The sequence below is a fragment of the Miscanthus floridulus genome, chromosome 12 (genome assembly GCF_019320115.1).
Source record: "Miscanthus floridulus cultivar M001 chromosome 12, ASM1932011v1, whole genome shotgun sequence".
In the NCBI taxonomy this organism is placed as follows: Eukaryota; Viridiplantae; Streptophyta; class Magnoliopsida; order Poales; family Poaceae; genus Miscanthus; species Miscanthus floridulus.
In genome coordinates, this window is record NC_089591.1 from 67,363,838 (window position 1) to 67,379,698 (window position 15,861).

Here is a 15,861-nt window from a genome sequence, read left to right on the forward strand (position 1 = left end):
CAGGATCTGGGGATGCAAATGCATGTGTAGATGCAAGCAACAACAGTGGAACCATCCATCCAAACAATGTTTCTTTCAAAGTTTATACAGATCCGCTCGTGCAGGCTGGCTGCGTGTAGCCATCCAAACACGTCCCTGATATCCTACTCCGATCGAGGCGAAGGCACAGGACCAGGAGGAAGGAGCCTGGCAATCTGTTAGTCGCGCCGCTTAAGTCTCCCGAAATGAGAACGGTGCGGGAGCCGAGTCATACCATGCGTGGTACACTGGCAGTTGCACGTATTGTATGGTGTTTAGCATAAAACAACCATCAACGTTGCTAGGATTGGAAGAGACCATTGAAGTCCCATCCCGTGGGAGCTAGGATGGACAACAATAGAATAAGCGGTATATAACCTGTTTGTTTGATCATATCAGTCATGATACACTATTTTTCTCTCACCATAAAACAGCATCAGCCGGCTTATAAGTCACAGAAACAATCAAGCGAACAGAGTGATGCAGATTGGCTTCAACCAGTGCGATTGTGGGTCTTGCAAGAAGCAAAATGTAGTAGGCTAGTCTCAATGTGATTTCATCGGAGTTCCACACGTTTTCGAAAATAGCATGGATCTGAGGGGTCGTTTGGTAAGGTGAAACAGTTCCGATTCTTATTTGCAACGCAAGAATCATTGCCAAACGAATTTCGTTCCAGAATCCGAGAGAAACGATTCTCCTTTTGACACACGTGAAATGGCTCAGCCCTGGTTTCAGCCGATTCAGTTTCTAGCTCCAGTTACCCTTTTTGACCCTAAAAAGCGGAATAACTTTAAATGAGTTGTATTTAAATTGTTCTTCACCTACAAAAAGTTTCAAAAATTTTTGAAGCATATTTTCATTTATATGATTTCTATTTAAAAATATTTTTTTGTTGAATTAGAATCCAGTTTAGCAGACAAATGGTTTTATAAAGTCGTTGTGATTCATCACCTAAATCGTTTGTTAAGAGAATTCTATGGGAATCCAGATCACTACCAAACACACACCATTTTAGTTGCACCAAGACTGCCACCACAGCTCTGGTAGTGCAAGGGAAACGATCGATCGGCACGAATACATGCACACTGGTGTGTGTTTATATCTATCTATCATATCACGGTGAAATTAAGGGACAGAGACAGAGACCTCGGTCACCGGGGCGAGCGCGGGACAAACTCTGCCCGTCGTCGTCCCACATGCGCGCGCGGCACAGCGGGCAGGTTGCCGCATCGTCGCCACTGCCGACCCAAGCATCGATGCACGCGGCGTGGAACGCGTGCGAGCAGCTGCACAGCTCCACGACCGTCTCGAGATTTCCAGACTCCAGCCCCGCCAAGCAAATCGCGCAAACGGCCGCCGCGTCCTCGGCGTCGCCTTCTGCGGCCATCTTGTCGTCCGCCGGCTGCGCAACCCGCCGCCGCCTGTACCGCGTTGCCGTGAGCGACCGCGTCCCGGTCTCCCACAACCTCGCCTCCAGGAAGCGTTCCAAAGTGGCATCGCTGGCATGCTCTCCGCTCCAAGGCTGTCCTGGCAGATCCACCTCGCCCAGCCACGACGCGACGCCGAGGCGGTCCAGGAGCACCCCGGCGATGAAGCGGATGAGGCCGAGGACGTCGAGCAGAAGCAGGAGGTTTCGCCGCAGAGGGAGCTCGTAGCTGTGATCGAAGCTGGTGGGGTTGCTCATCGGCAACATGGTGGTAGGCGGTGGCGTATCATCGACGCCTGATCGAGCGTGCAGCCGCGTGGTGCTGCACTGCCGCTGCCTGCCTGGATTTCTTGCTCGCAACAGGCGCTTCTTTATAAACTGTGATTATGAAGCCTGTTTGGTGCGTGCGATGGATCGATACTTCAATTGCGGAGGTTGCGAGTTGCCTATCAGTTGGACTATCCGACTATCAGATCAGATGGATCGATACTTGAGAGGAAGCAACAATCGCACGTTGCGGGCCTGTGGCCAAGCACTTGGCGTGGTGGTATTTTTCGAGCCGTAGCTTTAGCCATATTCGCTTGTCTAATCCGTACTTTTCGGCTTGTCTTTTCAGCCGGAACAGTGTTTTTCTCTCACAACAAATCAGCCGAAACAGTATTTCAGCTTGTTTTTTCAGCGAAACGAACGAGGCCTTATTAGCGTGTAGTCGTCGCAGCATCTGGACCACAAATGGAACATCAGCGCATTATGGAACTTGATGACCTAAAAACGTGTTGGTCACAAGGTGGAGAGGTTGGGAGTTGGAAAAAAGTCCATTTTATACCTCCTTAAAACATCATCATAGCCTGAATTTTTCTCTCAAACTGTAAAATTAGATATATTACTGCCTAATAAACTCTTAAAACCGTTTAAGGCCCCGTTCGGTTGTTCCGGAATGGGCCGTTCCGCGCCTCGAAGTACTTCTGTAGTATAAAGTAGTATAAATTAGTGAAGGAAAGGGTTCGGCTGGGAATTAATCCCTAGATAACCGAACGAGGCCTAAATATATTATCTCCCTACTCTATTTTCAAAAAGATTTTAAAGACAATTTTATCTTCTTTTAGTTAAAAAAATATGGTAAATACTTGATAAAGCTATTAAACCGCAGAAAATGTCTCTAAGCTTCAAAAATTCCAATTTTTTTCCTAGAGTCTAGAGATATATTTGGATATGTCCAATCGAAAGAAAATATCTAGAGCTAATACATTTAGAAGATTCCATAAGTTAGATTTATCTCTAAGAAAATAGAAAAATATCCTAAAAATCTATGAAATTTCCAGAACATTCTACCTGATGTATAAACATATTTTAAAAACTTTCCGCAACAAAAAACATAAGACACAACTAGCATGAATGCATAACATAAATGTATTCATGTTTTGCAATGCGAAGTTTTAAAACATGTTTATACACTTTTAGAATGTTTTGGAAAAAATATTCTAGATTTTTTAATTTTTTTCTTATTTTTCTAGAGCTAAATCTGAATTCTCAAGCTTTATATACATTTTCATGAGCTCTAAATATTTTGTTTGTATTATTAATATCCCAGTGTGCTTCATGATTTTTTTTCAAAAATTTAGAAAGTTGGAGACATTTTTTGTGGTTTAAAAACATTATCAATTATTTACCAGGGTTTTTAACAAGAAAAGGAAAAAACTTCTCTGAAAACAAGAGAAGAAGGTAATTTAAATGGAGTTGAGAGTAAGATGTCTTGTTGTAGAGTTTGAAGAGAAAAATTCAAACTACGACGATAGTTTATATATGAGGTATAAAAATATAAAATAGACTTTTTGCTCGGGAGTTTGGACTTGGGCTGTAGTTGGGATCGATGCCTCGGTCTGTCTAAGCAGCCTAGCAGGCTAGAAGGCACCGGTCCACACTTTCAGGGAGAACGAGCCCGGAAACGCGGAGCCTGCCCAAAAACACGGTTTGCAGTCGCTGGGCAGGGCCGAGATGTCTCCGTTAGGCCTCTCTATGTATCGGATATCAGATGTGGCCCCGTTTCTTCTTTGTAAATGGCTTCCGGCCGTCTCATACTGATACTGCGCTTGCTGAGAGCTAGGCAGCTAGCACTAGGCCCATACTTTCTTTGTGCTCGGCTCGCCCAACCCTGGCTGTGGCCCTGTCGCTGCTTCCAAAAAAAGAGAGTACTCTTGATTTCGGTCATGCTTGCTACCATGCGCGTCTTTTGCAACGTGGTCACGTGGAGAGCAGCTTTACGCCATGTATACGGCAGTTTCACAAAGTGAAATCAGGTCTATTATGCGTCCAATGGCAAGTAGGTAACAGCGCTTGCATTGTCAGAAGCCACCGAACCAGTGCAAGGGGAGACGTTACAGAATCGTTTCAGGATCTACACTTCCCTCTATCTTGTGCCTTTCCGGTCATAGTCAATTTTCTTCACCGGAAATCACGCTTTTACTACCTGCTGCCAGAGCACTGAAAGTCCAGCGCGACGTTAACTGCACACTCTGCCGACGTGATGGTCTCTTGTGCCGACGCCGACAGCCCGGCCGGCACCGCCCCTTCATTTTCGTTCGGTATCTGCAGTCTACGTTTCCAGTTTCATTACCGAGAACTACCGGCAAATCGTCCTGATACCACAAGACATATCGCAGCCGCGAGCAGTCTCCAAAAGTTTCGTCACTTATGTCAATGGTAACTCGGTCGCAAACACTTCATTGAAACGTGCAACACTGATACGCATGAACGTCCTATGAGCCAAAAGTGACAGGGGGCAAAGATTTCCATGGCATCAAACAGGAAATGCAAAGAGAAGCTAGCTTTGTTTTAATAAATGGAAAACGAGTTTGACTTCAACTTCTTGAAGTATCGGTCCACACCAAAGTATGGACCATGCTATGACAATCGTAACCACTTGGGCAATTAAAAGGTGCCACAAAAGGAACATTATTGTCAATTCTAAAAATTAAGTGGCAGACTGACAGCCATGATCCTAGCCAAAAAAAAAAAAAACATCCATGACAAGCGAAGAACTGCATATATAGCTCTTGATTAAAAATTAATTGTCGCAGCAAGTATGGATCACCATTTCCTTTTGTTTCTACTCTATTGTAACGACGCGCCTCCATAAACGAGACATACAGAAACATTTTCGATTAACTGGTATTTGTCAATCACAAAACATTATTTCGAATGATCCACAGTACCCCGTGCATTTCGTCTCTGCATGCATCATGAGTGGTGATTAAGCACTTTTTTTTTTTGGAAAGATTTCATTTTTCTGACTCACGCTAGGAAAGAGGAAAGAATAAAATCACATCAGTGTAGGAAGACAGGAGGCGAAAGAAAGACAGAGACGGGCAGAAGAAAGTGGTATGAGAGTGGATTTTTCGTTTCCGTGTGTGTGGCCGCACGCCCTATCCTAGCAGTCGAAATGTCCCTGGCTTCCGGATTCATGCGTAGCTTTTCAGCCGGGTACTATTCAACGAGGAAGGGTAAAGTTGGAAATGTACATGAGGACCATCGGACACCGTGGGCATGCGAAAAGTTGAAAGTTACTGTTGTCGTCTCAGCTGGGATTCAAAAGGAGAACACTTCGCCTACCAACCTGTATGCAAAAGCTGAAGTGGGGGAGGCGCATAGGAGCGTAGCCATTGCAGAGAGGATTGGGGCAATTCCCTTCCACTAAAATAGAGTCCACTGAGGATGGAATCGCAACTGAGTGCGAGCAAGTGAGCCAAGTGAACTGGAGCAGCAGACCAGAGAGCGAGGGAAAGTGAAGAGCGCAGGTAGAATGACGAACAAGTGAAAACAGAGCACATATATGAGAAAGACATCCAATTATTTGAGAGAGAAAACATTTCACTACAAGAAATACCCCTGCCAGCTGATCCACTCCTCAGCAGAAACCGTGAAGCATGAAGACAATCTACACAGTCCTATAGTGGGACCGGGTACTGAAATGGACGGCCAGGATAACCGGTGCGGCCACACATGGATGCGGATCTGGTCGTGCTTTTTTCAGAAATGGAAGCAAAGGAACGTGTTCATCCTCAGGGACTGTAGAAGATCAGCAATTAAGGACACTGGCTACTGCTGGTCCTTAGTATGAGGGGCAACCCTTAAACCCCTAATAGTAGTTCAACTTTGTAGTGAGTAATCAATCTTTGTAAAACCCAAACCTACGCAGCCTAGACTACGGTAGGGAGCGCCTGTCGCGCATGTAACCAACTGTTGTATGCTACCTTCTCCTTAATATTAACCAAAGCCGGTGAATCTTTCGAGAGAGAGAAAAATTCCCTTCTCGCTTCCAGTTGGCCTTCTAATTTTGATCGTGTGCGTTAGTGTGTTGGCAGCGGCAGCTCCTTTTCTCCCCTACCTGTTTCTGTTTGGTCCACAGTCCACACACATGCGTAATTCACGGGGGCACTGGAAGCGCGCGACCCATGCAAAAGTCCGGGTCCAGCCATCCCCAGGTACGTCTGGTCCTCGGCAACGAGCGATGGTTCCAAAAAACTCGCCGTCCGAGCACCGGCAAGCATTTCTGCTTCACTGCTTTCCGTGTGTTCCCGTGCTCCGGCGTCGAACGTGTTGTGTGGGAGACGGCGGGCAGTGTACGTTTTCCTCGATTTGGTGCGTCAACGCATGGGCAGGTCAAGATGCCGTCTGGCTCGCTGCCGTGCACGTCGACGCGAGTCGTTATGCTGTTGTCGGAGCCACTAATAACAAGCTGAAGCTTACGTACCCGGCGACTTCGATCCGGTCTCGCCTAGTACGTACAGAGCTCCTAGAAGCAGGAATTCGCCACCTGATTTTGATTGCCAAAGACAAAGAGGCGAGGCAAGAGGCGGCGTGCATTGTGCTTCCAAAAGTTGCAATGACCTCGGTAACTGTGTCTTCTTTTGGTCAAGGTAAAAGACAAAATAGGATAACCACTTTCATGGAAAATGTTTTTTTCTCCCGAAATATTCAAAGCTTCGAGTATGTGTGCAATGTTTGGGCGCTTCTTTTTGATGTGCAGCTCCCTGCTTTACCATTTGAAATATATTATGCGGCAAAGCAATTGCTTATACACGTTCTATACTAAAATTAGCTAGAGTTATCTATAATATTCTATATCTGAAGGACCGGAAACGGCGATCAGAGGGGGGAGTGAATGGGAGCCTCAAATTTCTTTCGAAATCTTCGACCACTGTCCCAACATCAATCCCCAAAAAGCATACACGAAAGACTTGATGACCACGACCCTAGAGAAGGGTGGATGCTCCCTCAGAACAGAGCGGGTCACCACAGAGCAAACAGAACACAGATCGAAGCCCAAACGAGCAAACTCCCAAAAGAAAACAGCACTGCTCCTGCAAATATCGGACACGTCCGGTATTTTCGGACACGTCCGGTATGATATCGGACACGTCCGGTATTTTCAGCAGCAAGCTGACCAAAAGAGAAAAATCCAAAACCCCGTCAAATGGTGTCCAAAAATCATGAAATTTTAACCATAGCTCTTTAGACACCAAGGGAAGGTCTTCACCAAATTTCAGCTCAAAACTCCAAAGTGAGTATCGGACACGTCCTAGATCATATCGGACGCGTCCGGTATGAACAAGCAGTTTCTCGGAAAAAATCAAATCAAGCCATAACTTGATCAAATCAACTTCAAATGACTTGAAACTTTGCACAAGGGTTCACGAGCGAGTAGAAAGGCAACCTCTAAAGGATCATGGCCCGAAACAAACTCTAACTCCGTGAATCGAAGGAATTGAAGAATCCCCCAAAAAATAGGTCAAGAACTTAAATTGCTCGGATCTGTGATCTCGTGAGGAATTAGTGGATTTCCTTCGGTGGAAAGCTTCTACTCATGTCATTGATCGATCCAAGGCAACAAGAACGAACCAAAACCATCCCAAAACGAAGAAACGAGAGGGGAAACAAGAAGGGACAAAAGGAGCTCGTGAAGAACACCAAAATCACATCAAGAACACAACTAAATCATGAATCCTGGTGGGCATACGGTGGTTACGGCCACCGATTCCTTCAAAACCAAGTCACAATTTGAGTTGTGGACCTCTCTCATACATGGAAGCAAACTAGAGGAAGAAACCCTAAAGGAGAAAATGAAAACTGGAGGAGGTGAGGGAGATGGGGGCTCCCTCATCCTATTTAACAGGGCTATTACACATTCCCAGTTTTGCCCCTGGATACAAATGAGTTGAACCGCTAAGCCCAAGGGCGTTGTTGTCCAACCCGGTGTAATCTTGATCCGACGGCCACCGCGCCTTCTCATCGGTAGCTTCGCCTCGACGCGAACTCCTCGATGCCGCCACGTGCCGTCCGTCCCTCCTCGGAACCTCCGCCCGGGTTTTGAGGCCCAAACCCGTAAACCGTTCATCCGATGGTTTTGAGGCCCAAACCATCAAACCGTCCACGAGTAGCGTACTCCATACGCGTCCCCCGCCATCCGACGCATGTCACCACCGTCCTCGACCGGTCCGGCCCGCCAAGTCCTCCTGAGCCTCGCTCGACTCATGCGTCCGCCGTCTTGACCCGGTCAACACCGTCACTCCATGTCTTCTTGCACTTGTCGATGTCCCAAGTGTCAGCCACCACGGCTAGTCACCCGGCCTCTGGGTCCCTCGGTCCAAGCCTCACGTCCGTCCTTCACCGCTCCGGTCTGTCGGCATGGCACGCCCTCCTTAACCTTCACCTCGCCGTCGACCACCGCATCCGAGCTCCACACCTGCACAACACAAGCCAAAAGACATGTCGCACATATAGCTTTCACCATGGTAGGGTTAGTCACCACTCAACCTACTTCGTGGATCATATTGACAATCACTCATCACAAAACGAACACACAAGGGTACTTATCAACCTTGTGTTCGCAATCTCCCCCTTGATGAGTGCATTGTCAACACCAATACACGAACAGTTTGAGCAAAAGAAAATGAAGAAGAAGAGAAAAGAGAGAACTCACCCAAATGACCAAAAGCCAAAGAAAAGCCAAGAACCGGGTCATTTGAAAATGAGCAAAACTTGGTCCCCAAAGACATGGGCAACGGCTTGACGCAACCAAGTAAAACAAAGCTAGCCCTCAAGAAGAGGCAATGGGCTCAACACCACTAGCAAAGCTCGAAAAACCGAAAAACTGCTAGACCCTCCAGAAGAGGCAAAGGCTCAACACATCTAGCAAAACACCTCAAATGCAACTCCCCCTGAACAGGCATCTCTCTCAAATGAATGCATATCTCTCTACTTTAGGTGAAATTGGAAGTTTCTTCCCCTTTTCTGAATATTTCTCCCCTTGTGTCATTGTGAGTGTGGAAAACTTCTCCCCCTTGTTGACACATGCACTTATCAAGCTAGAGCCCAAAGATTGCATCTCTCCCTCAAATCATGCTATGAATGCAGAAATGCAGGAATGCAGAAGCTTCAAGATTATAGTAAGTAGATTGAAAAGAGGCTCTAGTTGATGCTGTCATGTATATATAGCAACACATACAAGTGCTAGCAAATGCTCAAAGTGACCAAATGAGACGAAATATGGTATTTAAGCAATTTTGATCAAGTTTGAGTAATTTTAAAAGAGGGTTCACCACCAAAGGAGCACATAGCAAAAATAGACAGGAGATCGACCTTGTGCTACACATGTATGCAAAGTGAACTACCCAAACAAAGTTCACACATCATGTCATGAGACAAACTTGTGGTTTGATCAAATTTTAGACACCAATTGAAATTTATCGGAGTTATGCAGCTTATTACCAAAGTTTGTCAGACAAGTGTGTGCGGGAGGTTATCTGTGCCATCAAAACCTGACTTAGCGACCATGTCAAGCCTATGCCAAAGGCAATCAGAAGCTTAAGACAATGATCTCGGTATCCATTACAGAGCTCAAGTTCACCAATGAGTGCAATTTGGAGCTGTCTCGATACTCTGACATAGGATAGTACAGACCCATCCCGATCTTTTCAAATCACTTAGTTTGATTTTCAAGTTTTCACACAAATTCAAGTTTCTCCAGCAAGTGTGTAACTCAAGGTATGAGCCGTAGCAACTAAGCATATATATGAAGCAAGTAAAAGATCTTGACACATTCTACACATGCTAGTGCCACAAGTAGTGGTGAACACATTTCATGTTTCAATAAGTTTTAATCAAGTTCACAGTTTGGAAAACAAGCTTAGCTCATAACATGCATCAATTGATCAAGAGGAGCCTAAGCCAAAAGCACATCATGTATATCCATAACATCCCCAACAAGAGCATAGTGTCAATCTAGCTACTATAAGAATGAAGCTCAGGATGCAATATGATACATGATGATATGATATGCAAGTATGATATAAAAACAAAAACAAAGGCTAAACTACAAAGAAAAGCAAAACTAGAATACAACAACCAAAGTTTCCCTCCTCTAAAAAGGGAAACAAACTCCAAGCTCCCCTCGCAAGCGAGCAAACTGGGCTTGGTCAAGTGGTTTGGTGAAGATATCTATGAGCTGGTTTTGGGTATCAATGTGGTGTAGATCGATATCACCTTTCTCATAGTGGTCACGCAAGAAGTGAAAGCGAACTTCTATGTGCTTTGTCTTTGAGTGAAGGACTGGGTTTTTGGCTACACTTATGGCACTGGTGCTGTCCCAAAACAAAGGCACTCGCCTAAACTCTAGCCCAAAGTCTCTCAGAGTAGCTATCATCCAAAGCAACTGGGAACAACAAGCAGCAGCAGCAACATACTCTGCTTCTGTGGTGGATTGGGCGACGCTAGACTGCTTGCGAGAAGACCAAGACACAAGAGAAGATCCAAGAAACTGACAAGTCCCCGAAGTGGACTTCCTCTCAACACGACAACCAGCATAATCCGCATCAGAATACCCACAAAGAGAAAGAGAGGAGGAGGCTGAAAACCAAAGACCAAACTCGGGTGTGAAATGAAGGTACCTGAGGATCCACTTGATGGCTTGACGATGAGACGTGCGCGGCGAAGACTAAAGCGCGCGCACAAGCAGACTACAAACTGGATGTCCGGTCTTGTCGCCGTTAGGTACAGCAGGGACCCGATCATGCTTCGGTATTCCTTCTGGTCCATGGCTTCTCCCTCCTTGTCCTCATCCAGGGCCGTCGTGGTTGACATGGGCGTCGAAAGAGGCTTGGCCTCACCCATATCAAATTTCTTGAGCACATCCTTGGTGTACTTGCCTTGGTGCACGAACGTCCCCTCACGAGTTTGCTTGATTTGCAGCCCAAGGAAGAAACTCAATTCGCCCATCATGCTCATCTCAAATTCCCTGCTCATAGTATCTGAAAACTTGGCAACAAGAGTATGAGAAGAGCCACCAAAGATTATATCATCCATGTATATCTGAACTAAAAGGATGTCTATGCCTTGCTTGAGGAGGAACAAAGTCTTATCTACGGAACCCATCCTAAAACCCTTATCAAGCAAGAAAGCTTTCAAACGCTCATACCAGGCTCTCGGGGCTTGTTTCAAACCATACAAGGCTTTGTGGAGTTTAAAAACATGGTTGGGGTACTTTGGATTTTCAAAGCCAGGGGGTTGCCTCACATAAACCTCTTCCTCTATGTACCCATTCAAGAAGGCACTCTTTACATCCATCTGATACAGCTTGAACCCTTTCGAAGCTACAAATGCTAAAAGAATCCTAATGGCTTCTAGACGGGCAACAGGAGCAAAGGTTTCTTCATAGTCTATTCCCTCTTTTTGGCAAAAACCCTGAGCCACTAATCTCACCTTGTTTCTCACCACCACCCCATCCTCACTCTGCTTGTTCTTGTAAACCCACTTTGTACCTATGGGGTGGCACTCTGGTGGAGGTGGAACTAAAACCCACACTTGGTTCCGCTCAAAGTTCTCTAACTCCTCGTGCATAGCATTAACCCAATCGGCATTAGATAGTGCGTGTCCAATATCTCGAGGCTCAAAAGAAGCCACGAAAGCAGAATGAGCGAAATGAGAAATATGATAAAACTTGGAACGTGTTACCCTTTCATCGATGTCGCCGATCATGGTCTGAGGAGGATGGTGTCGCTGGATATGTCGAGGTGCACCCAAAGATGAAGTCGCCTCCCCCTCATCCACAGCTGGGGCCTCCTCAATCGATTGAGGAAGCGGCTCGCACGGACCCCATGAAGTAGAGGTGGAGGGCTCGGGGCCGTGAGCCGAAGTGGTCAAAGCTGGCTCGATCGGGGTAGCTGGTTGAGATGGCTTGGGATCATCCCAATCGACGTCATCGTCATCCTCAACGAAAATGCTGTCACCCATCTCTTCATCACCTGCATGTTCAAAGACAGAAATAGAAGAGGGCATGGTTTTGTCGAAGGTGACTTCACAAGTCTCCACGACACAGTTAGTCTCAAGATTAAGCACACGGTACGCATGTGAATGAGAAGCATAACTGAGAAATATACCATCCGAAGATCTAGATTCAAACTTGTCAAGATTACCTTGCTTAAGAATGAAGCACCTGCAACCGAAGACTCGAAAATGACTCACCTTGGGTGGACGCCCAAACCGCAACTCATAGGATGTCTTCTTTAAGAAAGCACGAAGAAAAATGCGGTTTGAAACATGGCAGGCGGTGTTGATGGCTTTAGCCCAGTAACGCCTAGGAGTCCTATGCTCATCGAGCATCGTCCTAGCCATTTCAACCAAAGTCTGATTTTTGCGCTCAACAACACCATTCTGCTGAGGGACATAGGGCGAAGAAAACTGATGTTCAAGACCCAAGGAAGCACAGAAGGTGTCAAACTAAGAGTTTTTGAACTCAGTGCCATTGTCACTGCGGATAGCTCGTATGGCATTCTTTGGTAACTCAGTTTGCAACCTCAAGATCAAGTCACGAGCATGAGAAAACGCTTCATCCTTGCCCTCCATGAAAAACACCCAAGAATAACGAGAAAAATCATCCACGATCACAAGAATGTACCACTTCCCTCCCTCTGACCGAACCCGAGCCGGACCAACAGTGTCCATATGGAGTAGCTCACCGGGTCTCGTGGTCATGACCTGAGTCACTGGAGGATGGGAAGCAGCCACCATCTTTCCATGGCGACAGGGATGGCATACCAGATCCTTCTCAAACTTAAGTTTGGGCAATCCTCAGATCATGTCAAGAGAACTCAACCTCACTAGGAGATCGAAGCTCAAGTGACCAAGTCTCCTATGCCACTTCCACAAATCAGAAGAAGATCCGACAACCAAACAGCGAGAAGAACTGAAAGACTGAGAGAAATCAGCTCTGAAAACTCGACCAAAAGGAACGATCTGACAAACTAGATGTCCCTGAGAATCGAGCACGCGAGAAAGTCCAGTCTTAAAGCGCACCTCAAACCCATCTTGAAGGAGTTGCGAAACAGAGAGCAAATTGAAATGCAGGCTTGAAACCAAAGCAACGTCCTTCAAGATAAAAGACTCATTGACCCAAATGGTCCCACGAGATAGCACCTTACCTTTGCTATTGTCCCCAAATGTGATGTACTCCTTGTATTGCATGGGATCGAGGCTGGAGAACCATTTGGAACTTCCGGTCATGTGGCGCGAATAGCCGAAATCAACAAGCCACGTGTTCTCTAGGCCTCCGCTCTCATTTTCGTCGTTGTCGACGTCGACGTCCTTTTTGAGCTTTGCTCCACCGTCAACCGCCATAGTGCAAAACCCACCACGGTTTGCACCGGCAACAAAGCAGAGACCGTTGAGCTTGTCCTCGCGCTTCTTCTCGGACTCATCGTCGGTCGAGGGAGAAGAAGAGTGATCATCGTCAGAGTCGTCGTCGAGGTCACTGAGGGAGGCGAGGAAGGCGCGTTCTTGAGCTTTGGCCTTCCTGTGGTACGCCTTCTTAATTGCCTCCTTGTCGAAGCCGCCCTTGGCCTTGTGCTTGCCGGAGGTGTAGTCACGCTTATCCTTGCGCTTGCCGAAGTCGTACTTGTTGGTGAAGGGCTTCTTCTTGGGGCAGTGCGCGACAAAGTGGTCTGGATCTTCACATCCATAGCATCCCTCCTTTGGGCCACCACTGCGTCGACGGTTCAAACAGTTGTTGTGAAACCAAGAGAACTGACTGATGACAAGTGCCAACTCATCATCCCCAAGAGACTCCAGCTGCTCCTCTATGACTGACATCAAGCACGACAAAGAGAAAGAAGCTTATGAAGCGTTAGTCAATGAACTTGAACCACTACCTGAGACCAAAGCCATGGTTGGTGCAGAAGGATTCTTGAGCTTGGCTTGGGTTTGGTAGTCGATCTCTGTGGACTTGAGCTTGCTGAAAAGCTCATCGATGGTGAGGGTGTCGTAGTTGGCCAACTCGATGATTGCCGACACCTTCACATCCCATACCTTTCGATCAAGGGCATAGAGAAGCTTGAGCGCCCTCTCATGATCCCTATAAGGTAGGTTGGCCTTGTTCGCTTTCATTTTGTTGACGATAGTCTGAAAGCAGGAAAACATGGCATCGATGGACTCGCCATCAAACTAAGAGAAGTTCTCGTACTCGCGCTTGTACGTCTCGTAGAGTCTGGTCTTGACCTGTGCGGTCCCCTCGTGATAGCTCTGAAGCCTCACCCAGATCTCTCGAGCTGTAGTACAATCGGAGACACGCTCAAACTCAGAAAGCGAAAGACTCGAGAAAAGCACACTACAAGCTTTGCTATTTGCATTGTGCCGATCCTTGTGATCCTGGGTGGTACGGGCCGCAACAGGGAGCACAACGTACGTAGCATCCTCGCAAATTTCCCAGACGAGCCAATCAATCCCCTGGAGATGCGCAGACATGCGGATCTTCCAATAAGGATAGTTGGACCCATCAAAGTGCGGTGGTTTACCGGAACCACGCTCCATGTCGCCTTCGTGGATCACGGACCGATTAAGGTGGAATGATCCTTAACCGGCTCTGATACCAATTGAAGGACCGAAACGACGAACCAGAGGGGGGGGTGAATGGGAGCCTCAAATTTCTTTCGAAATCTTCGACCACTGTCCCAACATCAATCCCCAAAAAGCATACACGAAAGACTTGATGACCACGACCCTAGAGAAGGGTGGATGCTCCCTCAGAACATAGCGGGTCACCACAGAGCAAACAGAACACAGATCGAAGCCCAAACGAGCAAACTCCCAAAAGAAAACAACACTGCTCCTACAAATATCGGACACGTCCGGTATTATATCGGACATGTCCGGTATTTTCAGCAGTAAGCTGACCAAAAGAGAAAAATCCAAAACCCCGTCAAATGGTGTCCAAAAATCATAAAATTTTAACCATAGCTCTTTAGACACCAAGGGAAGGTCTTCACCAAATTTTAGCTCAAAACTCCAAAGTGAGAAATATCGGACACGTCCTAGATCATATCGGACGCGTCCGGTATGAACGAGCAGTTTCTCGGGAAAAATCAAATCAAGCCATAACTTGATCAAATCAACTCCAAATGACTTGAAACTTTGCACAAGGGTTCACGAGCGAGTAGAAAGGCAACCTCTAAAGGATCATGGCCCGAAACAAACTCTAACTCCGTGAATCGAAGGAATTAAAGAATCCCCCAAAAAATAGGTCAAGAACTTAAATTGCTCGGATCTGTGATCTCGTGAGGAATTAGTGGATTTCCTTCAGTGGAAAGCTTCTACTCATGTCATTGATCGATCCAAGGCAACAAGAACGAACCAAAACCATCCCAAAATGAAGAAACGAGAGGGGAAACAAGAAGGGACAAAAGGCGCTCGTGAAGAACACCAAAATCACATCAAGAACACAACTAAATCATGAATCCTGGTGGGCATACGGTGGTTACGGCCACCGATTCCTTCAAAACCAAGTCACAATTTGAGTTGTGGACCTCTCTCATACATGGAAGCAAACTAGAGGAAGAAACCCTAAAGGAGAAAATAAAAACTGGAGGAGGTGAGGGAGATGTGGGCTCCCTCATCCTATTTAACAGGGCTATTACACATTCCCAGTTTTGCCCCTGGATACAAATGAGTTGAACCGCTAAGCCCAAGGGCGTTGTTGTCCAACCCGGTGTAATCTTGATCCGACGGCCACCGCGCCTTCTCATCGGTAGCTTCGCCTCGACGCGAACTCCCCGATGCCGCCACGTGCCGTTCGTCCCTCCTCGGAACCTCCGCCCGGGTTTTGAGGCCCAAACCCATAAACCGTCCATCCGATGGTTTTGAGGCCCAAACCATCAAACCGTCCGCGAGTAGCGTACTCCATACGCGTCCCCCGCCATCCGACGCGTGTCACCGCCGTCCTCGACCGGCTGGCCCGCCAAGTCCTCCTGAGCCTCGCTCGACTCACGCGTCCACCGTCTTGACCCAGTCAACACCGTCACTCCATGTCTTCTTGCACTTGTCGATGTCCCAAGTGTCAACCACCGCGGCTAGTCACCCGGCCTCTGGGTCCC

At 46.9% G+C, this 15,861-nt stretch overlaps 1 protein-coding gene across 1 annotated transcript; it reads right to left on the reverse strand.

Annotated features, from left to right (window-relative positions):
* Positions 1-921: 921 nt before the first annotated feature.
* LOC136498283 (E3 ubiquitin-protein ligase Os04g0590900-like) lies at positions 922-1,857 on the reverse strand. Its single transcript, XM_066494233.1, has one exon. The coding sequence runs from the start codon at positions 1,709-1,711 to the stop codon at positions 1,133-1,135; it is 579 nt and encodes a 192-aa protein (XP_066350330.1). The 5' UTR covers positions 1,712-1,857; the 3' UTR covers positions 922-1,132.
* Between the last annotated feature and the right edge of the window lie 14,004 nt (positions 1,858-15,861).